This window comes from Camelus dromedarius, chromosome 22 (genome assembly GCF_036321535.1).
Source record: "Camelus dromedarius isolate mCamDro1 chromosome 22, mCamDro1.pat, whole genome shotgun sequence".
Lineage (NCBI taxonomy): Eukaryota > Metazoa > Chordata > Mammalia > Artiodactyla > Camelidae > Camelus > Camelus dromedarius.
The window spans coordinates 26,945,987-26,970,463 of NC_087457.1; the positions used below are offsets into that span (position 1 = coordinate 26,945,987).

At 49.6% G+C, this 24,477-nt stretch overlaps 3 protein-coding genes across 3 annotated transcripts in view; 2 read left to right on the forward strand and 1 right to left on the reverse strand.

Moving 5' to 3' along the window:
- Positions 1–8,076: 8,076 nt before the first annotated feature.
- LOC105084464 (putative claudin-24) lies at positions 8,077–8,748 on the forward strand. The gene has a single exon (XM_010974595.3). It carries the CDS (start codon positions 8,086–8,088, stop codon positions 8,746–8,748), a length of 663 nt encoding a protein of 220 aa, XP_010972897.2. The 5' UTR covers positions 8,077–8,085.
- A 1,529-nt stretch (positions 8,749–10,277) lies between these two features.
- Positions 10,278–10,946, forward strand: CLDN22 (claudin 22). The gene has a single exon (XM_010974594.3). It carries the CDS (start codon positions 10,283–10,285, stop codon positions 10,943–10,945), a length of 663 nt encoding a protein of 220 aa, XP_010972896.2. The 5' UTR covers positions 10,278–10,282; the 3' UTR covers position 10,946.
- A 1,133-nt stretch (positions 10,947–12,079) lies between these two features.
- WWC2 (WW and C2 domain containing 2) overlaps positions 12,080–24,477 on the reverse strand; it is a 129,876-nt gene continuing 117,478 nt past the window's right edge. Inside the window, exons 19-23 of the mRNA XM_031440336.2 lie at positions 24,236–24,400; positions 23,057–23,149; positions 19,759–20,001; positions 17,848–17,975; positions 12,080–14,790 (exon numbers count right to left, since the gene is read on the reverse strand). Of these exons, the coding sequence (XP_031296196.2) occupies positions 14,724–14,790; positions 17,848–17,975; positions 19,759–20,001; positions 23,057–23,149; positions 24,236–24,400 (696 nt within the window). The 3' untranslated portion in view covers positions 12,080–14,723. The remainder of the gene's footprint in view (positions 14,791–17,847; positions 17,976–19,758; positions 20,002–23,056; positions 23,150–24,235; positions 24,401–24,477) is intronic.

Here is a 24,477-nt window from a genome sequence, read left to right on the forward strand (position 1 = left end):
TTCATTGTCTGTCTCCCTCCGTGATGGGGAGGGCTGTGCATTTCGTCCCCTGCCAAACATCAGGGCCAAGCATGGGGCCTCACACATAGTAGCTGCTAAATAAATATTCGTGGCCTAACTGAATGACTGTGACACCAACCTGTTTGTCCAGTGTCCCCTCCTGTCACCCCACCGTCCACCTCATCCTCTCGCTGGCTGCTTGAAAGGATCTGGGAAGAGGGGCTACAGCAGTCCCAGACTGGGCCCCATGCCTGGTCCTGCCCCTACTCCTGTCACCTCCCCCTGGAGTCATGCCCTCCCACCTGGCTTCTGCCTCTCTCCCCAGCTCCCAGCTCTTTCCGGTGCGTGGCAGGTGTGTGGTTATTGTTTGCATGGGATTTGGTCTCTCTCCCAGAGAAGCGACAGATACTCTGATGGCCAGGGCCCAAAGGGAGCTGTGGATTCCTGCCAGAAGCTGGAGGTGCGGGAGAGTTTTGGAAGGAGCTCGGGAACCCGAGTCTGGAGGCCAGCTCTTTGTCTTGACACTGGTCCTAAGCAGGTGCACGGTGTCTTCAGGCCTCGGCTCCCTATAAAATGAAGCCACGGTGGTGTCTGAGGTGTGGGCTGATCCTGGATCCCATGAGTCTCTGGATACCCACTTCCTCAAGAGGAGGGGCCAAGGCTGTCACTGATTTGCAATGATTTTCCCATCTGCTAACTGGAAATTCACTTCACCACGAGGGTTGTGCGCCTAGATTAATATTTAGAAAGGATTTACAGAGAAAAGAACCCAGTTAATCCTGAGATACAGGGCTTTTCACTTCCATTTGCGAAGTGGGTGGAGGCTGAGTCCTTGGCAAGGACAGTCCCCACGGTCCTCCGTGTAAAGCCCCTTTACTGTTACAGTTTGACTGACCTTACAGCCATGAAGCCAGCGCCAGCTTCCGTGGCCTCAGCCCCCGCTGCTGTCGGATGCACTTAGCGCCTGACTCTGGTCCAAGGAGGAGACACTGAGCTAATTGAATGCCGAGGGTTCGCAGGTAAAACTTCTAGACAAAATAGGCCATTTTAACAACGGCCAAAGACTGCTTTTTATAGCATAAAAGATTAAGACTTGGACTTCGATGTTTGATTTGGGCTTAAATCTTCCTCTATGTATGTCAAGCTAGTTGGCTTATTTAAGCCTCAGATTCCTTATCTATTAAATGGAGTTCTACCTGTCTGATCACAGGTCTTATGAGGATAGGATAACACAGAAAAAGCCCATCTCCTAATGCCTATCAAACAGTAAGTGCTCAAAAAACACTAGCTATTAATGTTCTACTTTATTCTGTCCCTTGCTCCCCTCGGTCACTGTGTGACAAGACGCTTCCCTCACTCTCCAGAACTCAGATCTCACATTATTGTTTAAATATTAGTCCTTTTGAGGCTTGGAATAAAATCTCAGCTGGAGCCTCAGAAGATGGGAACATCAGATAACTAAGCTTTCAGAAACACTCCACCCACACACACCCAACAATGAAAAGGGCTTTCAGATCTGGTGCTGGAAATCCACTGGTTCCTCCAGGGTTCCCTCCTTCCTCCCTTAAATGTCACCACCTGAAACTGACTGAGGGCACTGGCAGCTGCTCATTTACCAGTGCTTACGTGCGGGCGATGCATCCTGCTGAGTACGTCAGGACAGCCTCCTCTGCTCTGGGAGTCGGAGGGCAGCCCCCGGGGAAGGGCCCACATACACTGCTCCCCAATCTGTCCCTTAGATGCTCTGCTGGACTGACACCTCCCCACCACCTGCTCTCAGTTCCTTCACCCCTAGAATGTCCTGAGAAAAACATGTCAGGCCAGTGGGAAGAACTTTCTGACCCCGAAACTCTCACATAGGAAGCAGCTGGTTCCCAGTGTAAAGACCCAGGCACGTGTGTTAAAATATGCAGAGCGGTAGGAGTTTATACTTGTAACAGATATTTCCTTACAGTCTTGTGATGGCTCCCCACCTGGTTTTTGTTTTATTTTTTGGTTCCAGTGGGCAGGGATGGGATCTTTTTCTCCCCGCTTTGATGAAAGTTTTCAAGGGCCATTCAGTAGATTGCCTGGCAGTTATAAATCAAACCAACCAATCTAATTGATAAGTGCTCTGAATTTCAAAACTTTAATTTTTAATTTTAACTACCAATGTCCTAAATGCCTAGAAGCCTGAGAGTCACAGAGCTTGGTGGTGGTTGGAGGACTAAGGGACCATGCATTGCAGGCGCTCAAGGCCTGGCAGGTTCACGGGGCCGCAGGTACCTCTGACATGCTTTTATTGCAGGAGGAGTACTCAGGCTTCAGTGGCGGCAACGGCAGAAAATCATGCCCGCCTTGTTTACCAAGACAAACATCTATCCAGCTGCGACCTCGGGGCTGACTAGTGCGCCTGCGCAGCGCAAGTCACCATTGCATACATGGGTCCTGCGCATGCGGGATCGTATTGCTGAGTCACTGGGCGCCAGATGTCTCGCCAGAGAAGTCACCTTGAGCAAAACAGCAAAATTCAAGAGGTAAGTCGAGTAGGAGGGGCTGGCAAAACGCAGAGCAGCCCCCTGCCCTCCGGCCTTCTCCCCCGCCCCGCCGCCCGGGGCTGAGCTTCCGCGGCGGGTCTGGGGCCAGCCCAGGATGCCGGCGGGTCTCAGACCTGGGCGGGCAGCGAAGCCAAGGGCCTAGTTCTCAAACGGTGATCTGCGGTGTGTTTGAGACTTCCTGCAGGAGCTCGTTAGCCTGCCGAGTCCGGCCCCCAGCTCCCGTGGGAGACCCTGATTTGTAATGTCTGGGCTGGTCCCGGCGATGGGCCGAGCTGGCCCACGCTGACTCACGAGAGACGAGGGTTCCTTTTTCAGGAGTTGGTTGTTAAACATAGCTATCATTAAAATCAAGTTATATAAACTTATAATTAAGTTACATTAAAACAGACGTATTTATTAGTACTTAAAACTTATCACTTCCTGATTATTTTATTTCAGTTTATTATATCTATGCTCTTGAGGTTACTTACATCAGTTGTATTTACACGGCAAAAATACTGTATCATGCTGGGCTATGGCAAGTCTCTTCCTAACTTCATGTTGGTAGCCTGGGATTGTTTGGGTCGACGCTATTTACACCATGGAAATTGGCAAAGGCTATAAACCAGGTCGCCACCACCTGAAAGCAGGTGTTAAACATTTACCAGCACGTTACTGGGGGCAGGACCCAAACTCAAGCTGGAATGATGCCCAGAGGTGGTTCTGATTTAGACAGAAGCTCTTCTGGGAACAGCACTGCTAAGCGTAGACTCAGGGACCAGTCGCCTACCTCCTCTGTGCTCTCAGAAGAGAACTGAGGCATCTGCAACCAAAGCTCTAAAAATGACTTTGTGATCCTGGGCAGGGTACTTGCGTCTCTGCTTTAGTTCTGTCACCTGCTAGGGCCTTCTTGCCGGGTGATGGTGAGGATGAACTGAGCTAATGTATGTGAGAGTCCTCACACAGTGCCTGGTAAGTAGGAGGCATTTGATCATTGCTACCTATTTATTATGATCTGACGAGAGATAAAAAGTTTAGTCCATCAGGTTATAGTTTCTTTTATAACACTTATTTTTTTTCCTCCTTGTGAGAATCCTACAGGGTTTGTAGAAAATTTAGAAAATATAATGAAAATGAGGAAAAGGAAAAGCATCCATCTCTAGTGCCCTGTGAATGTTTTGGTCCATCTCCAGCCTTCCCGTCTTCTCCCTGAACCTAGACTGTGTCCATCTTGACACCCTGTGGGAACAGGACAGCCTTGTTGGCCAACTCATGATGTTTTGGCAATGTTTCCTATCCCTCTATAGGCGGTGACCGAGCTCACATCTTTGAGAGTCCATTGGTCCTGCTCGGCCACGGGATGGTCACTTGTCATCATGAGGACAGGTGACTGGCTGTGGGGGTCAGCATTTCCAGTGTCATTCTGCCTAAACCCTCACCCACATCATCTGTTTATTAGACACGTGTTTGTCGAGCACGAAGTAGACACAGTGTGTTGTGCTGTGAGGTTGTGAAGGCAACAGGGTGTTTTTTCCTGATTAGTGGGCTCATGGTGTTAATTGTGAGAATTACTATTTAGCAGGACAAGGAATATTAGAAAAACAAAATAAACTATAGGTTTTCTTTTAACTGAAAAAAACCAAAAGCAGAACCCTGTGTTTAGCAGGAGGAAGCCCCTTGCCGGAAGCACTTATCAGGAGATCCTGTCAACAGATGCCAGCGGGCTCCTCAGGGGAGGTAGTGACGATCGCTGTTCCTGCAGTTAGTGATCCTCTGGACCCTCCTCTCACAGCAGGGCTGATTCTAGCGTCTTCAGATTCAGTGGGTGTTATTCCTACAAGATCCCAAACCAAGGCAACTACTTGATCTTGTGCTCAGCTCAGGGACCAGTGGGGAATCCAGCCCAGTATGGGAGAGGCTGGCATGCAGGACGCTGGGAGGTGCGCGTGCGTCTCCAGAGCCTCAGGGATGTTTTAAGGGTAATTTTGACAGTATGGGATTTGTGTCTGTCACTGACTTCAGACTCACACTCCCAGAGCTCATCTGGGGGCCCCGCTTCGGCCCCTCTTCCCGTGCACCTTCCCCGCAGCAGGGCCGCTGGCGCCGGCTGAAGATGTGGGGCTGGAGCAGGCCCTGCCCAGGGGCCACCTGCCCTTACAGCAGCAGCCAGGCTACGCTTTGGCTTCTGGTGGCCTCATCCGTGTGGCTTCTGTGTCTTAGATGATATGAAGAGACTCATCCCTGGACCCACCAGTCAGGTTTCTAAGATGCAAAAGCGATCGTGTCAAATCCTTGCGTATCATCCTTCAAAGGCTCTTAACTAAAACCCAGATCAATTAGCTGGTTGCCCCACCACCCTCCTCTTTTCCTGGGGGCTCCCTCCCTCTCCCCGCTGCACGACTGTTCAGTTCCCAACCCATCCCCACCAACTGGCTTCTAGGAGCGACCCTTCCTTTCAGGACGCCTTTGCCTGCCTCCTGCCCCTGAAGTAGCCACCCTCCCTGGGCACCGTGTCTACGAGAACATTCTACACACCGTCTCCTTCTTTGGGCTGGTCTTGCAGGGGGACAGATCTCCGCGCCCCTGGCTCTTGCACGGTCCCTGCGGCAGCCACGTGAGGCTGAATCAGGGAGCTTGCTGGGGCCTCCTGCTGCAGCCCTGGACTGGCAGAAGGGGCAGCCCAGGCAAGCTGGCCCAGGCTGGCAGAGGCAGTGTGTGTGCGAAAAGGGTCAGGGTCTCCGTAGCCCACGCGGTTTGGTTGGGACCACAAGCTCCATCTTGGGCATGAAAGCATAAAGCTGAGGAGAGAAAGAAAGGCCAACTTTTCCATGCAATGCTTGCCAGGCATCAGGTAGAACCTAGATTTGGTCAATGGCATCATTAACAGCGCCATCTGATTTACTTTTCACGATAGATTTATTTTCTAGTAATGGCCACAAAAGTACTTCCCGTCCCACAAGCCCTTCCAGGAGCCTGCTGCTACTCTCCTTGAACTGCGTCATCTATGCAGCTCGGTGGCTTCCAAGACCAGGTCATAAAAGGTCATTCAGCCTCAGCTGACACCACTAAGGACAGAGACAAATTGTCCCTACTGACTGCGGATGCCTGAGCAAAGTACACGTGCATGGCTGACTATGGGCTTAAATGACTACATTTTGGGATAGTTTACTTGGGAATGTTTGTCGACCCTTGCCCTGGACCGGGAGGTTTCCCAGGATGTGTGGCTTTGGGCAGACGTGGATGGCTGGTCACCCTAACCTTTGGCCCGTCGGAAATGTACATAATCTGTGGGCCTCTCAGGCTCTGCTTATGAGTTTCTTTGTTCCTGTTTTTGTTTTGTTTTTTAAATCTATGTTCCCGAGGTGGGGAGAACGCAGTCCTCCGTATGCTGAACCCTTGTCATAGTTGTGTTCTGGCTGAAGTACAGTCTCACCTGTGCTCTGGGAGCGCCAGGGTCAGAGCAGCTGATCCCGGACCTGAGATGGGGAGATGGGAGCCCGCTCTCCCCCCAGCCAGGGCAGGCGGCCTCGTGCTGCTCAGTCTCAGGGCTGCTGCGCTGGGGTTTCCTCCGCCTGCAGCACTCACACCTCCACTCTTTTTATTTCTTTGAATGTGTGTTTTTACTCATTTCCTGAAGGTCTCTGGCTGCTGGAGGGTGAGCCCCCAGGGGCAGGGGCAGGGGGAGGGTCTGCATCCTTACGGGTCTTGTGTCTTCAGCATTTACTGCCTGGCCAGTAGGAGGTGCTCAATTTTTTTTTTAAAACATACTGAAAGAATAAATGAGTTGGAGGTTATTCAGTTCCAACCCCCACCACAGTAGAAATTCCTCCCCGGAGCCCTGACAGGTGAGAATCACCTTGTAAAGACACCTCTGGTGTCTGAGCAAAGTCCACGTGCGTGACTGACGGACCTGGGGGGTGGGTTGAGGTGGGGGGAGCTCCGCCCCTCACAGAGCAGCCTGCTCCTTTCCATTTTTTGTTGAGTTGCAGCCATCTCCCCATGGTTGTTAATGATTGCTCTCGAGAGCTTTTGTCAACTTGACTGCCTCCTGGGAGGAACGTTCTAGGCCGTCATTATCCCGCCTCCTGGTGTGAGGCCCTGGGCACATCTCTAGCCCTTTCTGGACCCCTATGTCCTGTGCAAACTTGAACAACTTCTTGTTTCAGTACACTGAGGCCAGCTATGAATCCTGAGGGATTCTGAAAAACTGTAAAAGAAAGAATTCGTCTTCTTGTTTAGTACCTGATGATGGAAAATGGTGAAGACGCGTCTTCTGACCCGACTCTCGGGCTCACTTTGGTTCATCGGGATCAGGCGCCGGCTCTCCCGCCTCCACTGAGCCACATCGTAAAGCTTCTTCTCCGATCCTGGACTAGAAATGTGATGGGCAGTGGTTCTGTTTCATGGGTTAGAATCTTCCAGGGTAGTGGCTCCACTTTAGGAACCTGTGTGTCTTTCCTGATCCAGGCAGGGCTCTCAGGTCCTGCCTCTGGCTGTGGGTGCAGGAGCCCAGGGGCCCTGTGGGGAGAAGCTGGACCAAGCGGAGCCTGAGGCAGCCGTGGGAAGGTCGGGCTCGTGGCCTCTCCCCCTGTCCTGTGAGGCCCTGCGTTCTGAGGGGTCATGTTCTGCTGAAGTTTGCTCTCAGGTGTGGCTTAAATCAGACACACAAACAAGACGATGCCTCAAAGGTCGGCGCCCTGGTGGCTGTTCTGTCTTGGAATTGGCGGGAGTCACCATGTTTGATGTTGCTTGGTTGATGTGGCTTAAATGACAGTGAAGACAGCTCAGCTGTGGACAAAGGACACCTCTCAGATATTATGAGATCATGCTTCACCCCAGGTCCTTACCGAGGATGGAGAGAATCTCAGCGTGAAGTCCTGAGCCTCGTGGGCTGCTCCCTTTCTTTGTACCTCTGGACACAGCCTTGGTCTTTTTCATTTTAATTAACCCAGTGAACCAGCCTCTACCTTTCAAAGGAATCTGCGGGCAACTTTTCTGCCAAGTCCCAGCCAAGTCCCTGTGACACTCAAGAACGCGGGCCAGGCTCTTGTGTAGGTTGAGGAAGTCTGAGAAGAATAAAGATTATAGGCAAACAGTCTACCTTTCTTTACAAGGTCTTGTTTTGCATCCCTGAAATCTCAGATTCAGCTACGACAATGAGGTCCTGTTGTTGAAAGGGCTGGCTTTTTATCACCACTTAAAATCTAATTAATCCATATTGAAGCACAAAGATTTCTGTTGTATTTTAGGGTGAGGGGTCATAGAGACCTCTTTGTTCATCCTTAGATTTATAATCATCAAGCATTGGGGATATAATTTTACCAAGCAATTTGGAAGGTAACAAATCAAATCCTTATCAGAAAGCCTAACTCATAGCTTTAACAGAGTCCTTCGTCCTTTACATGAAACATTATATTCGAGAAGAACAAAACGCATTTCAGAGTGCGCAAAGGGTTAACGACAAAAGCTTATATTCCCCAGGCAGCGTAGAACTAAGAGCATCACGCTGCTGTCCACCGCAAAGACGGCGGCTCCTATAGGGGTGGCAAGAGTTCTCAGATTGGTGGCAATGGCTTTAGTCTTTAGAGCAGTGATGCAATTCGTTGGAATTTTACTGTCTTTGCTGGGATGGGTTTTATCCGTTATTACAACTTATTTGCCACATTGGAAAAACCTCAACCTGGACTTAAATGAAATGGAAAACTGGACCATGGGACTCTGGCAAACCTGCGTCATCCAAGAGGAAGTGGGGATGCAATGCAAGGACTTTGATTCTTTCCTGGCTTTGCCTGCCGAGCTCAGGATCTCCAGGATTTTAATGTTCATGTCGAACGGGCTGGGATTCCTGGGCCTGCTGGTCTCGGGGTTTGGCCTGGACTGCTTGAGAATTGGAGAGAGACAGCAAGATCTCAAGAAGCGGCTGTTAATCCTGGGAGGAATTCTGTCCTGGACAGCGGGCATTGCAGGCCTCGTTCCCGTCTCTTGGGTCGCCCACGTGACAGTCCAGGAGTTCTGGGATGAGACCGTCCCAGAGATTGTGCCCAGGTGGGAGTTTGGGGAAGCCCTCTTTATCGGCTGGTTTGCTGGCTTTTCTCTCTTGCTAGGAGGGTGTCTGCTAAACTGGGCAGCCTGTGGGACCCGGGCCCCCCTAGCTTCCGGCCACTATGCAGTGTCAGAGATGCAAACTCAGTGTTCCTGCCTGGAAAATGGACGTGCTGATCCTAAACTGTAAGACTTTGACCAGACCAGAGAGATGTACCTCCTACCTCAGCTGTCACGGAGGGGTCTGCATGATAAATGGGTCTTTGTTATGTAACTAAATCTGTACTACTCACATTTTCTCATTAGATAACTACTTTTCTAGCCTAGATACCCCATCCCCCCAAAGTCTGGGGAAGTAAGAAAGATGCAAATCTATGTCTTAAAGAAAATTATGAACAACAACAACAAAAAACTCTCACTGATCTGGCTATTTAAATCAAAATGTGGTAGCAGTTGTCCAAGATGATCAGTATTAAGCTTTAACATGTAAATTTGATAATAGAAACCTTTTTGGGTTTTGTTGGGAGCTGAAATTGATAATACTTAGTTCCTGTTTCCTGAAGAAAAAAACTAACAACCTGAAATCCAATAAGCATTCTACACTAGCAAAACCACACGTTAATCCTATCCAAAGTGTTATTTCCACAACAGTAACTTGGTCTTTTTTTGAACAGAGGTGGTTTGTGTTTAGGAAATTACTGGGAACTCTGTATGGCAGGACTTTATGAGGCTGAAGCTTGTAGTGCATCGTGATACCCTCAGATTTAAAATACTGGCCAATCTCTTCTCTCAAAAACTTCATATTTTAAAAAGATACACACTTGCAAAAATCTTTTGCTTAATATCCAGCTCATCTGCCCTAATAAAACCTTTCCTTTGTTCAGTTAAAAACAGCAAGCATAGGGATGAACCAACAGAGAGGGTGACTACCCTGCAAGGCCCTACTGCTTCTACTTTGCAGGCATGGAAAGCATATTTAAGCAAAGAAACAAAAATAGCAAGTATTTATGCCCACGTGCCTGGAGCTGACTGGAAGGCATGTAGGTAAACAGACTTGATATTTAGTTCAGAATTGTTTCATGTGTTATGGGATGTATGTATCCTAACGGATTTTATTTTTTTTAAAGCCTGATGTAAGTTCTCCAGGAGAGATTTCTGAGAAGACTGACTTACTTGGTTAAGAAACACTTTTCTTGAACGTATTCAAAAAAATGATAACACTTAGTATAACCACAACGTGTATGTTGAAATGTGAGACCTTTTAACCCATGAAAATATGACAGGTGCAATTAGTAAGATACAAAGCGGCAGAAACTGAATGAAAACTGTCAATGAAGCATCTTGCATGTAAGACTTCTTATTTCCTTGACTTGCTAGAAAGGTTGGCAACAACATGAAAGCCATTTATATGTTAGCAATGAGAGGAGGGTTATCACCACTTAATGTTATTTTGGGGACAAACTGCTTACTATCAAATGCAGCCCATAGGACGTGAACATGATCTGGGCCGCACCTTGGCATTACTGGTTTGCAGAATTATTTCCCTATCCTTTTCTGACCTATTCAACATAGAATCGAACAATAGCAACTCTGGCAAGAATCCTCCTAAATACACAATGAAAAAATACTTCTGAGCTCTGTAAGGGATGACACAAGTGTCACACTTCTTTTCGCAGCCACTGAAAGGCAGGGATTAGTCTGACTTAAGGTCGCAGGGCTTTATAATGGCTTTAGTATTTAGAGCTGTGGCACAGTTAGCTGGAATTGCATTATCTTTGCTGGGATGGGTTTTATCCTGTCTTACAAACTACCTGCCACAATGGAAGAACCTCAACCTGGACTTAAATGAAATGGAAAACTGGACCATGGGACTCTGGCAAACCTGCGTCATCCAAGAGGAAGTGGGGATGCAATGCAAGGACTTTGATTCTTTCCTGGCTTTGCCTGCCGAGCTCAGGATCTCCAGGATTTTAATGTTCATGTCGAACGGGCTGGGATTCCTGGGCCTGCTGTTCTCGGGGTTTGGCCTGGACTGCTTGAGAATTGGAGAGAGACAGCAAGATCTCAAGAAGCGGCTGTTAATCCTGGGAGGAATTCTGTCCTGGACAGCGGGCATTGCAGGCCTTGTTCCTGTCTCCTGGGTCGCCCACATGACAGTCTGGGAGTTCTGGGATGAGACCGTCCCAGAGATTGTGCCCAGGTGGGAGTTTGGGGAATCCCTCTTTATCGGCTGGTTTGCTGGCTTTTCTCTCCTGCTAGGAGGGTGTCTGCTAAACTGGGCAGCCTGTGGGACCTGGGCCCCCCTAGCTTCCGGCCACTATGCAGTGGCAGAGATGCAGCACCACCATCTACACCTGGAGATGAAAACCACTCACCTGAAACTCTAAACTGGAAGGGATCAGTGATGTTTACTCCTCAGATGATTTGGTAGGATTCCTTGTTCCACAGTCACACGTTTCACTATGCTTTTGATTTTCTAAAATGCATTTTCCCTTATCGCTTCTGAAATTATAAATTCTTTCTAAGATGGGAAACCACTTTTATATTCTACTCAGACCAAAACCAATCGAGACTTAATAATCATACTCATTACTGTGGATGAGGTTTCTCAATTTTAAAACAGATTCAGTGATTGCACAGAACTGGTAAATAAAACGTTATATTAGTACTCACAAGTCTTTCCAAGGTGTTATTCATAGAGGTGAATCATTTTGGCAACTAGAAATGTTACTGCTAATCATTTACTTCTTTCAAGTGTTTAAGATCACCTATTATACTGAAACTAAAGTCAGGATGCTTATTTATTTAAAAGGTACGGCATCTAATTATACCAAAAACATTGCTGGCTCTCTGAAAGCTTGAGAGGTGCGGTACAGGGGACACATCATCACTTTTTGTTTAAAGGAATAACTTTCTTTGTTTTTTAATGGAGGTACTGGGGATTGAACCCAGGACCTCGTGCATGCTAAGCATGCCCTCTACGACTGAGCTATACACCCACCCCACCACATCATCTCCTTTTTAATTGGAGACCTCAGGGCCTCTGTGAAGCCTCTTCCAAAAGTCAGACACCTTCATTCATGCCTTCTTTATTATGTCAGGAGCAGAGGTGGGCAGTCTCCTGCTCTGAAGATTCATGTAGAATCTACCGCACACATGTGCTTTTGCTCCTGGGTCCTGTGGCCTGCAGTAGGTAGCTCAGCCACAGGGGGCGCTGCAGGGCAGGACTGGGGGGTGTGGGCAGAGCCTTTTTTTTTTTTTTTTTTTAAATCAGCAATACATATGGTCCAACCAAGAATTATTCACAACAAGCTGCTGGCTTGGGGGATTCTTCATTAAAGATTTTACATTTGTTTGGTACCTGGTTCAAATAAACTTCTGTGTTTTTGCCAATCAGGGAAACAACTGAACAATAAACGACACTGAAATAAAGTATTAGGCAATAGATATCTTTGTTAAAAAAAAAAAAAACAGAATTTTTTTCCCCACCCACAAACACATGAAAAGTGCAGAAACCAGAGTTAATCTATGTGATGTATTTGCATACTTTTACAAACAAGACAAATTAAAACAAACATATTCAGAATTTAACCTGATTAAATATTTAGTTCAGTCCTGAGCTTTTGATGTTTAATACAATATAAAGTAATACCAAAAAAAAAGAAGATTTTAAATTTATTTGATTTGCATGCTACAGAGATTCAGCTAAACTTTGTTCATTTGGCTAGCAACTTTTTTTTGTACCTGTAACAGATTCTGATATACAAAATGATAATAACATACTGATAATTCAGACTTGAGAACTAAATATTACATTCTTTTTACCCTGGGAAGAATAAATTCTACCTTTAAAAAATAGTATTTATAGTATTAAAAGTCATGTTTGTCCATATGGTTTTGTGGTCAAGTTATTAAAATGTTTTGTCACTGTGAATCATTGGGTTAGTACAAATATGACAGGATTGTTAAAAGCTGCCTATAAATACATAATACTATTGCTGATTTTTAAAGTGTGGAAAAGGATTATATTAAATTCGTCTCTCATGTTAGAAATGAGCAAATGTTGTAAAATGAAACCAAAAGCATCTTGGTCACAACAGTTAACTACCAGCCTGAGACAGATTTTATTCTTTAACACTTGTCTGAAACTCTTTGTATTACAAAAAGTTTACAGCTAATCTGATGGAATTTATAAAGCTGTAAATATTCCAATATAGCCTCTTCTATGTCAAACATTTAAGATGGCCAGAACCGAACTATATATTAAACAGAACATAAATAAGACCGTAAATAAATAAGTGAAGAAAACAAAATCGTACGGTACAACTACACATAGTTCTATAAACATTTTCATGGTCAAACTAAGAAGCTGAAAACAGCTGACCTTCACTTAACTCTACATTAAATAAACGTCTTTTTCACATTTGACCTTGACCTCTCCTGGTTCTCCTCAGCCATCTAGCAGGATAAGCTGGGTGGCCCAGGAGGACTGTGCTCAGTCAACTAATGAGGCTGGCTTTTGTTCAGAGTGGTGCCACGTTATTGCTTTAAAGATTTTATATAAGACATTTTATATAAATGCTGGGACACTTAGGAAAAAGTAATTGAAGTTCTAAGCTCAAAACTTGTTAATTTGAATTTTGATTCTGATAAAACGAACTTTCTAAAATATGTATAATTACTTTCAAGAAAATAAAAGTTCTTACCAATGAGGACTCTAGCTTAGGAATAGAACTTGTGTTTCTTTTTTTTTTTTTGAGGGGCACATTCCTTTAAGATGATTTTTGCATCTCTTAAAAAAAATTGATTTTACTTGCTATGTAAGATGGCTCATCAAAAACGGCTTCTCCCGGTGTTACAGACTGAGGGATAAGTATGATTTAACTTATATAAAACTGTTTATTTTAAAAGCCTTTTATGCTGGCAGAGCTACACTGGGGGTTTGTTTCTTTTAAGAAGTGTCTGGGCTGGGGAAGCTGAAATTCCCCAGTGGAGGACTCGGTAGTCAGCTTCTACCCTTATACTTGTTCATCTAGAATACGATTTTTTTTTTTTCAAATGACTCAGCTTATACTTCAAATTAATAATCTCCCCAGGCACTCTCTTCTCTTGGCCTCCCGATTATAGGTAGGATTCCCTAAAAACGAGAGCTGTAAAATAATTCCTGGAAAATGTTAGAAATGTGTTTCCTAGAGTATTTCTAAAATTCGTGGCAACCTTGATTCAATCAAGATGCCCTCCCCCTCATTCCTGGTGTCACCAAGTGCGTGCTGCCGTGTTTCCCTCCCCATCATCGGCGCTGTCGGGCCTCAGAACACCGGGCCACCTCCTCCTTCTTGGTACCATCGCACCCCGGGACAAAACAAGACTGGTGCAAGCCAGGCGCTCACACTCGAACACTTAGGCAAACTCCGGCTGAGTGAGAAGCAGCAGCTGCTCGCTGATGGGCGGCTGTCGGTGTATCCGAGGATGGCTGGCTGGCTTTCTGCTTTCGGCTCCCTGCCCGCAGAGTCACGGCCGCAGGACCCGCAGCGCAGCCACGAGCGCTGCTCCTCTGCGTTCCTACGTTCTCGCACTCAGCATTTTGCTTTTGCTTTCTTTAGACAAATACAAAAGGACAAAAAGGAAGCTGTTTGAAGGAAGCGAAGTGTTCAGACAGAGGTGGCGAAGTGAGCGCAGCAGCCGTTCGGGTGGACCCGCAGCTCCGCGCCGGGCTCACGCCTGGGCCGCCCCCCCCCCCCCCCCCCCGGCCGGACACGCCGCCGGGAGCCTGCGCACCAGGGCGCAAAGGGAAAGCGAGAGGCATTCTGCGAAACCACGTCCCCTCTCAGCAGTCGGCTCAAGAGGACAGACACGGGCACGGCCGCTACTCCATTTTTACAAAACAGCCCACTGGCGATACGACACACTGTGCACTCGTGTACCAGGTTAGCCCGTTTTGGTTATCTGATTTTTTTTCTTTTTTTTAAAACATATAAGAATTACATTCATGGTACTTTACAAATTAACATTTCGAAAATCTGACGTGAAATAAAAGCTCTTTAAGAGTTGATGGTTATATTACAAAAAACAAAACCTCCGAATGTTCAGTCTTTTGCCCTCCCTAAGAAATGCAGAGGTGAGAAAATGCAGTCGCCGGTGCCGGAATCACGTCATCACCCGTCATCACACGTCATCGGCCGGCAGGGCCGGGATGCTTATCTTTGCTCTGGTGAAGTAGGCAATCTTCTCCCTAGAGGCGGGGGCGAGAAATACACCGACTTCAACGCAAGGTGGAAAATAGTGTGTGCCCGTTAAAAGTTCTTCTCAAGGATGCCAGCGTGGTCTCTCCAAGCTGGGTGGGAGCTCTTTTCCTTAGCTAGGGCTCCGCTGAAAACCGAGACTGCCTTTGCCTTTTCTCGGAAAGACGCAAGGGAGGACAGCTGTGACCCACAGGAAACCGTCTGTTGACCAAGGCAGTGAGTTCCCGCCCAGGATTTCCAGTGTGAGAGAGGTCTTGAACCATCAGGGGCTCAGTCTAAGTGTTTCTAGACCAGGTAGGAGAGGATTCCAGAGGGCCAGAATCCACACAGAAAAGTCCATGATCCTGGGAAAATTCTTTGAAATCAATACCATGCTCAGGAAAGGGCAACTTAATTTGCAACGTCACGACTCAGACCGAGGGAAGAGGAGGAGGCTGACGGCTGATCGCCCTGCATCCTGACACAGGGACGAGTAGCAGTAGCCTGAAAGGGAGACGCCGAGAAAGGGGGAGGAACGGTTTTCAGAGGTTAGAAGACTGTTAAAAAGATTCGGTTTTAGGGTTGCATAGCTACTATTTTCTACAAAGTCTTCACAGCGGGTAGTGTCCCTTCCGCGCACGTCTGCCAAGGCTGAGTTACGCACGGGGGGACGGTGAAGCCGTAAAGAAGGAGAAAGCACCGGCCCTCCTCTGAGACACCAGCCGTTAGATGGTCGGGGCGGGGGGGGGGGGGGGGCGGGGTGTGTGTGTGTGAAGACGCCAGAACTGAGGTGGGGAAGCTATAAAGACTAAGGAAAGGAGAGAGACGAGGAGGAAGGGTAAAAACTGGGGAACTGGAGGGAGTGTTTTTGTGGTAGCGCATCCTTTCCACTGCTCAGTTCCATAAGAGAGAAAATTAAGAGTTAGAAGAGGCGAGTGGGCATGGTCATGACGTCACTGAAGGCAGAACTCAAAACTGGGACCTTTTCTTCAGTGCTTCCTGCAAATGAATTTCTTTGGCTCACATGGCGTTTTTTAAACACCTGAATTAGGTGTCAGTGTCTACATTTAAGATATTTCACATAAAAATTCCCGATTTCTACCTTCCTGCGACAAATCAGAAGACCAGGGAGCACTGGGACTTTGATCCCAGGTGAGACCAGCAGCTTGGGCAGAGTGCCCCAGGCCCCACCGTTCCCAACTCTCCCCCTGCCCCAGGCGAGCGCAGGGACCAGACACCTGACTGTTTCCAGGCCAACTGTCTTCCCTGGTCCATCTCACCTGCCTGGTGGTATAAATGGCTTGTATGTTAAGGGACTGGGGGAGTGTTTATAAATCTTTACTTTGGGTTTTAAAAACAACCCTTGGGGGGTTGGATGACTGGACAATGTTTCTTACTCTCAAAGTGACCACAGCACCAAAGGCATGAGAAGATTCCTCTCACCGCGCTGCAGTTCTAAGACCCAAGGAGCAGCATCCTCTGAGAGTTACAAGAGCAGTTCTGGAGCACAATGGAGGCAGGAAAAATTTGACTTTTTACTCTGAACCATCACATTGAAGAGTCTTAAGCGCACAATGCCTCCATCTCCTCTCCTCTTGGGACTCCCTCGGGACAGCATGATCCCCACTCTTCCTCTGGCCCCAAAGCCCATCCCTTCCCAACGATCCTGCCCCACACACATCCGGTCTGCCCCGCACGTCCAAACGTGCTCCTTGCGCTTCTGCCCCCTCAGCCTAAGAGCTTCCTCCAGACTCCTCTACACCACACACACGCATGCATACGCACGTGAGCACCACCACAGACCCACCACAAACCACTGAAACCAAACGTCTTCTGCGGCCCTCCTCTCCCTTGACTGAACCATCCCTGGATGGTCACCAGGGGCCTCCAGTCTGGGGGAGCTTTTCAATCCTCTTCTTTGCTGCCGTATCCAACAGCACCAACCTCCCCCCTCTGACTCCTGAACCGCAGCCCGGTTCTCCTATCTCCTCGGCCGTTCCTTCTTACACCTCATGGTCTCCTCTCCTGGTCGCCTTCTCCCACTTTCTGGGATGGCTGACCCACATCCATTGTGGAGCCACCATATGTGGGATGAAGGCTCCCATTTTTATCTCCCATCCGACCTTCAATCCTGGCTTCAGATTTTTATTTTTACTTGACTGCTGGCCACAGCTTCCTGAGCTGTCACATTGGGACTGCTGGTCTGGTACGTCCAAAAGCAGAACTGACCGCCCCCGGCACATGACCGCTCCAGCTCCCGTGTCCTCAATCTCTAGGCAGGACTGGAGCCTGGAGGCCGTGCCCGCAGTTCCCACTTACCCCCTCCAGGCTCCCAGGCCCTCTCCACGTGCCTCTGATGTCTCCCACGTGCAGTCTCCCCACCACGTACTCTTGTGCGCGATCCCTGCTGTCTAAAGTCACAGGTGAAAGCACGGCACGGCTCACGGGGCTGTGTGTGGTCTGAGTCCAGCTCTGACGGGCTCCCCTGCTGGCACTGACGTCTACCTGAGGCTTGGTGCCTCTGTCCGAGCTGGTCCCGCCTGCCTCGGTCCCTTCTCAAACCTGCCAGCCCTGGTGCCGGACACACCTGGACCTGTTCTTCTACCCCGGGTTCAAACGCTGCCTCTTCGACCTCGTCCTGCCTCTCCCAGGGGTGAGGGTCCTCCATGTGCCCCCCTAGGACCCCACTCACCCCTCAGGTGGCTCTTCCCACGTGGCCCTGCCCAGGCCTCCATGCCCGCAGCCCCCCACAGGCTGGCATCTCCGGGGGGCCAGGAGCCCTTGCCCTTCTCGGGACGGCCGGGCCCCGCCCTGGGCATGGCTCCCAGGAGCCCAAGGACTATGTCCAGTGAGGCAACAGCAAGACCCTGGAGACACGTGACTTTCCTGTGCCCTCTGTGTTACGATTTCTCCATGAGGTGTGCTAACTGCTTCGAAGAGCTGGGGACAGCCCAGGCCCCTGGGGAGCCGGGCTTCAGCTGAGTCAGGACTGCAGCCGGTGGGAAGGAGCCGGTGGGGGACGCACACCTGGGGCCAGGAGGAGGGGTCTGAGTTCCTGGGGTGCCCACCTGAAGGACTGCACCTGCCGGGGCACCTTGCGGCTCTGCTCCCGCAGCCGACACACGTCCTTGGAGACCTGTCTCATCAGCTTCTCCGCATTCAAGTCTTGCTTCTGCTCCTCTTTCGACTGTTCGGCCTGGCGAGGAAATCAAATCACAAAACGTTAATTAGAAATTCCAAATACAGGCTCTAAGCCTGAAAGACACCGGGCTAACGCCAGGAGCCGGCCTGGCAGCTGAGGAGGAGGGGGTCTTTTCTCAGCATCGGGTGACACCCACGCGCCCAAATGCGCTTTTGCGAATGGATGGTTTTTCACCAGGCCCCAGGGAGGGAACTACTGACTCAGTAAACACAAGGAAGTGACTTCTACCATGGTGCGCTGCGTCAGACGGGGAAACCAGTCACCCTGCTGGAGTGCTGCTGCTGGTCTGACTCCTGGTAGCCTACAACACGAGCAAACCAGCCTCAAATGGCCGTCTGCCTATTGGCGTGAAAAGACGGACAGATAGGAAAAACCAGAGAAGGAACGTACGTGCTGGATATTCTTAGGTAAGAAAATCTGGCCCAGCTTCCGCAAGAAAATGTATTTTATCATATCAGAGATACAACCGGCCCGCGAGACCTCATTCAGTATTCTGTCCCCTTCCATGCGAACGGAAGCGAGGTGGTCTGTCTCATCCCCTGCAGAGCGCCATTAGGCGGCCCCTCTAAGCCGGCCAACGGCTGCTGATAGTTGCAACTGCCAGCGTTCACGTGGCGACTGCAAAATCACTTTGTTTTGTGCAACATCGACTGACCACATGGAACACATGAAGATACTCCTCTCCCAGCTGAATAAGAACACACTTCACTGAAGACTCTGTTTGTCCCTGTGTTTACATATTTATATCTGTGCCTAGAGCTGTATCTTCCTCCAAAAGTCTGGGCGCCAAAATTTATGATAAAATTTTCGTCAGCAGCCAATAATCAGTCGTAGCCAACTTCGCAGGCAGTTAAGTCTCACTGCTGAGCGCGTCACTGAAATCGTTAAGATTTATTTTGTTGAAATGAGGTGTATTACTATCTCTGACACATAATTTTCTTAGTAGAGTCTAACTTGTGAAAATGTTAACATCTGTATTATTTCAAGCTTTTAAGAAGCCTAGCGTCACAGAACTTAGGCATTTTGACAGGGAAACCCTCAGAGGAAGAGAAAGAAACTTCTGCTTTGTGCGCAAGTGAGGCTCCTTGGGAGAGACACCAACCTGCCCGGCCTCCCCCTCTCACCCCACAGGTCGTGATGCAGTCTTTACGACCCACGTTCCAGGGGAGCGTGGTTGACCTCCAGTTGGTGCGGTGGGAGCCTGAGCTGCAGGAAGGCCCAGTGGTTCACTCACAGTCACACTGAGAAGCCTGGCGACTTAAAGAACACAATCCAGCCTAATTTACAGTCCTGAGCTCCTCGCTCCCTTTCCTCAGGGGGTTGTAAGATACATGGGGATACTAACTCTGATTCAGTTTCCACTCTGAGCTACAAAACAGACAATCAGCCACAAAGGGGGAAGGTTATGGAGTGTGACGCAGAGGCCTGACAGCCGTCCTGACAAGGGGGCACATCTGGGATTGCGGCTGGCTCCCACCTCAGCTTTCCTGGGAGCCACATTTTTTAGGGCAATTGGCAGGCTCTTTGCTCGCTGTTAGCATTTTATGGCCACGGTGCTGGAAATCTCACAAATCCCCAACACGGAGGGGAAGTGGTGGACGTGAATGGGCAGGCGTGTGTGCATGTGTGCGCGTATGCGTGCACATGTGCATATGTGTGCGTGCATGTGCGTGCACGTGTGCAGGTGCGTGCCCCGCTGCGCCTGCGGGGCGGTGAGGGGCGGCGGGGACCGCAGGGCCAGCAAGAGGAAGCCGGCGGCGGCGACGGCGGCCCGTACCTGCTTCTCGGCCTGTCTCAGGAGCCTCTGGAACCGCTCGTCCTCCAGCACGCCCGGCGGGAGGTCGGTCTCGCCCTGCGCTTTCAGGTCCTCCAGCTTCTGCCTCAGGCCCCGAAGGGCCTGCAGCTCGTCGTTGAGGCGGCTCTGCCGGGTCAGGGAGGCCTGCAGGTCCAGCTCCAAGTCCAGAGAGGTCCGCACCGGGCACTCGGGCGCCGTCCTCCTCAGGACTGGCTGGCACACCGCCTGGAGCGTCAGGAGACGGAACAACACGACGCCCTCGTTACGCGGGCGCTCACCAGCCTGCTCGCCCTCCTTCCGGGCCCGTGACAGGAGCGCATGTCCCTGCTGCCTTGAAACGAAGCGGAACCGGCCCGGTGACCCGCCTTGGATGGAGGGCGGGGCGGGGGGAGTGAGGTGTCACTTCCAGGCAGAAGGCCTTCGGAGTGTGAGAGCTGTCCCTCTCTGTCCCCTGCGAGAGGGACAGCAGAGACCCAGCGGCGGAGGCCCCGTGGCGGGGGTACGGAGGGAGGCCGAGGAGCAGGGCCCCAGCCTGCCGGCGGGGGACAGGAACTAAACCAGAAGTATGCCTTGTTTTAAGCTGCAGAGATTTTTCAAGTTGTTACCATGGAACAGCCTAGCTTAGCCGGACCGGTTTACCACCCAGAGCCAGCCCCCTAAGAAAACAGCACAGCACACTCACAGCCCCTCCGTCCCGGGACACACGGCGGTGGCCTCGCAGGGGACACCTCCCGCTGTCACTTGTAGAAGCGCTGGAGCGAGGGCTCTGACTCCCTCCTCCCGTCAGTATCCTTCCGCTCCGACTCCCTCCCCGGCTTCCCATCTGCTGACACCCACTTCCACCCCTGAGCCCCTGGGGCCGAGCTCATCCACTTATTAAATAATTACTGAATGTGTATGAGTAAGTGTCTGCTGGGGGTTTGGAGGCAGAACACCAGACAGAGAAGACACCATTTCTGCCCTTGAGGACTTTGTTTCGGGAATGGCCCAAGACAGAAAACAGCAGTGAACCGTGAAGCAGCGTCTTCTGTCTCAGGAAGCCAGGGCGGGGGTGACTCAGGGCCGGGTCAGACTCACTCGAGGAAGGGAACTCGGCCGAGACTGGGCAGGGCGGCCTGAGCAGAGGGAAGCGCGGAGGGCCCTTCTTGCCCAGGCTGCTGGCAGTGGGGGTGGAAGACAAGAGATCACTAATAAAGCCGGTACTATCTGCTACGAGAGAGAAGGGGCTCGGACTTGACAGGTCCACCAGCAGGAAGGCCTGGAACAACGGCGGGGCTCACGACGGACGGAGGGAGAGGGCCTGGCTGCCCCTCTTCGTGTTTCAGGGCTGCAGCCCAGTCTGAATAGCTCTCATTGTCTCCTCCGATTCCCCGTCTCCCTGCCCACAGGTCTGCCGCAGCATTCCCCGCTGCTCTCATTATCCGGTTTCCCTTTATCCAGCCTCTGCTCTAACACACTTATTACACAGCACAATCACCCAGACTCACACTCTACGACCGTGTTACTAATCTTTCAAGATCAGAAATCCTTCCCAGATGTCGGGCCCGTGGGGCTCCCTAACAACTCTGATGTGTGGCGGCCCGCTGCTCCTCTGCTGCATATGTAACTGAGGCCCCCTGATCTGTGCGGTTTGCCGGGTTCCTTGGTGCCAATGCTCCCGCCATATCTGCCTTCAGAGTGTCAGCGTGGGGTCGCTGAACTGGGAAGAGCTGTGCCAACAGCTCCCCCCAGCCTCGTGCCTCCCACGCCGGGCCTGCCGCCTTCCCCGTCCCGGACGCCTTCCACTGCTCTGTGCTCTTCACTGTCTTTTTCCTGCTGTAACTCCTAAATCAGAATAGTGTTCCGTATTCACTTCTACCAAACTTTAGCTGCTCCCTTTAAAAACCATTAACTATTATTTCCTAAACGACGTTTCAGGGTTAACCTTTGTCTGATGCAAGAAGTTCTAATAACTAAGTTTATCAGTAACTCGACTGTTTTCAGCTCCACTCAATTCATAAACTTTAAAGTTCTCTGAAGAGCGCTACCATCCTAAGGAGCTGAGAAGAACTTTCATTCAAGAGGATGGACATTTAAGTGCCTTTAAAGCAGAAAACTTGGTAACCCGAGAGACCTATACTTCAAAATATCAAAAGGCATATTTACCTTTAGAAAAGAGAAAGATGTTTATGACTGTCAGGTAACTAGGAGGCTAGAGGAAGTTAAATGCTGCCCAGGCACACGGCTGGTACTCTGCACACGTTGGCATCAATCCAGAGAGTCACTGGGGAAGATATCGATTCAACCTCCTTTCCAGTCCTCACGCCCATCTTTTCCATCCACAGGGCCGAGCTCTGGCCAAGCTGGATCATGCCTTATGCCCTGAATGTGTTTCCATGCCCTGTGTCATTTCATGCCACCCACCGATAGCACCCAGGGTCCATCTCTGTCCTCCCAACAAAGCTACCACCTTCTTTTGAAAATTTTCCAGGGCGTCAAGGCCAGAGAACTTCCCTGCGAAGCCTTTTCAAGTCTCCCAACCAGATGCGCTCACTCCCTTCTATCCGCGCTCTGCTGAGTCCTGTGCGCTCTCTGAACGCACACACAGGCGGAGCATCCTGCCCGCAGCACCACATCACTGCAGAGCTCAGTGCGCACGGTGCCTCACACTTACCGAACGGCACGTTTTAAGGTGAAATAAAGCAGCCTACTAAATGAGCACCAAACAAATTATTGGTAAACAAACAACTTTCCATTTGTAGTTCAGCTGTTGGTAAGTAAACAGGAATTTCTGAACAGTCCAAGCTTCCAGTTTATTTAAATATTCTCCCAGAGTTACCCTTTCAAGCTCATCCAAAGACCTCTGGCTTCCAGGAAAAGCTGGCTTAAGCTACATTAACCTTCACCTCAAAGTATCTGTTTTTAAAAGCAGGTTACTCCTTGTACACTCCTAAAACCAGGTACTCCTTTACCAGATGGTCTGCCCTCACTAAAGGTGCCGGCGTTACACTCTTCCCCGGCTGCCCCAGAGCAGGTGGCCAGCGGCAGAAACACTCTCCACCCACACTGCGGACCGAGCTCCCTGCCTTCATCAGCACAGGCTCCGGACCCGTGATGAATGAACACCCTCTCTCCATCTCTACCACTGACACAGTGCTTGTGTCTCTGTAATCTTGGTGGCTTCATTCCACAGCCCAAGATCACGGAGCAGGGACGTTTGGCAGTTCTGGTGTTTGGGCTTTGGACATTCAAGACTCTGGCTGTGTCTAGGACAGTGGGATGTTGCTGAGGGAATACATACCCTTTTGACCCTCAAACTTCGCCGTTCGGTGGAGTTTCTCACAAACAGCGATTTTTTAGCCAGGGTGGAACTGTCACTGTCACTTCGATTTAACTGGCAACAAAGGACAAAAAAAAAAAAAAAAGGTAAATCACTTTATAACAATGTGCTAGAGGAAGTTTAGAATTGAGAAGTTTATCACAGAAAGAAGGTAGTGACAATACGAGTTTATTTCTTTAAGAAAATCCTTTCCAAACAAGTTTTTCCCTGTTTTATGCTTTTCTTGAATAACCTGATTTGAAAAAAATTTAAATAATTGCTTTTAGGTGACAGTTATCAGAAGTCATATGTTAAGATAATTATACACATTTTGAAATAAAATTACCCTTTGTATTTTTAGCTAATGTGCAACAGCCATTCTTTAAATGAAAGGTCTGTATAATGGCACAGAGTTCAGGGTCAGAGTGCGGTCACAGTGTGTGACACTGAGAACACCCTCAGCCCAGGTAGCCCATCCTCACTCCCTCACCTGCTTCAGGTCTGTGCTGAAACGTCACCTTCTCATGAAGTCTAGTCTGAACCCTGCTTGAATTTGCAACCCTCATCCTCAGCATCCCCATTCCTTCTTAACAAGCTCTGCTGTTTCCCATCCAAGGTACTTAAAAGACAGGTTTTGTTCTAAAACCCAATGTATAATTTTTGATTCAGCAGGATGAACGTGGTTTGAAGCACCATGATACACAGCACAAATTTACAAGATACTATAAATCTTGAGTCACTTTAAGTTTCTAAATACACATCGATGTCCAAACAGACTTAGCAGTCAGGTCCTTAATGCCACTTGTTTGCCAAATAAATGGCATTAGAAGCAAAGAGACATTAAATTTGGGGAAAGAAAGGAAAGAAATCCACAACCCAAACTAAAAAGAACGATTAAGAGTGTGGTATTTTATATATATTACAGCATTCCTAGCCATTAGTTCTTTAATCCTAGTCTGAAGATCCCTGTGGCACAGTCTACTGTCACTGCTGAGTCACTCCCTGGGGGGTGGGGGTGGGGAGAGGCAGCAGCTCCCCAAGAGCGATGTGTGCCTTACCCTGCAGACACCCTGCCCTGTAGATGCTCCGCCCCATCTGGCAGACCCCTCGCCCCGCAGACCCCTCGCCCCGCAGGCCCCGCAGGCCCCGCAGACGCCTTACCCTGCAGACGTACTGGCTCCGCTCCCCTGGGGAGAAGGTCTGCGAGCGCACGATCACGCTGCTCCTCACGAAGGCGCGCTGCCGGGCGCTCAGGCCGCTGCGGTCTTTGGGGCGGACTGCCACACTGGCGCTGCCTGCCTCGTCGGTGTTTGTCTCTTTATCAACCTGGAATATGAGTCAGTAATTTGTCAGGAGCGGAGAGACGCGGGCACACTGAGTACCAAAGAAATAACCCAATCTTA

Bases quoted from the DNA above. Each gene is read 5' to 3' on its own strand.
- LOC105084464 (XM_010974595.3), top strand. From the start codon at position 8,086: ATGGCTTTAGTCTTTAGAGCAGTGATGCAATTCGTTGGAATTTTACTG.
- CLDN22 (XM_010974594.3), top strand. From the start codon at position 10,283: ATGGCTTTAGTATTTAGAGCTGTGGCACAGTTAGCTGGAATTGCATTA.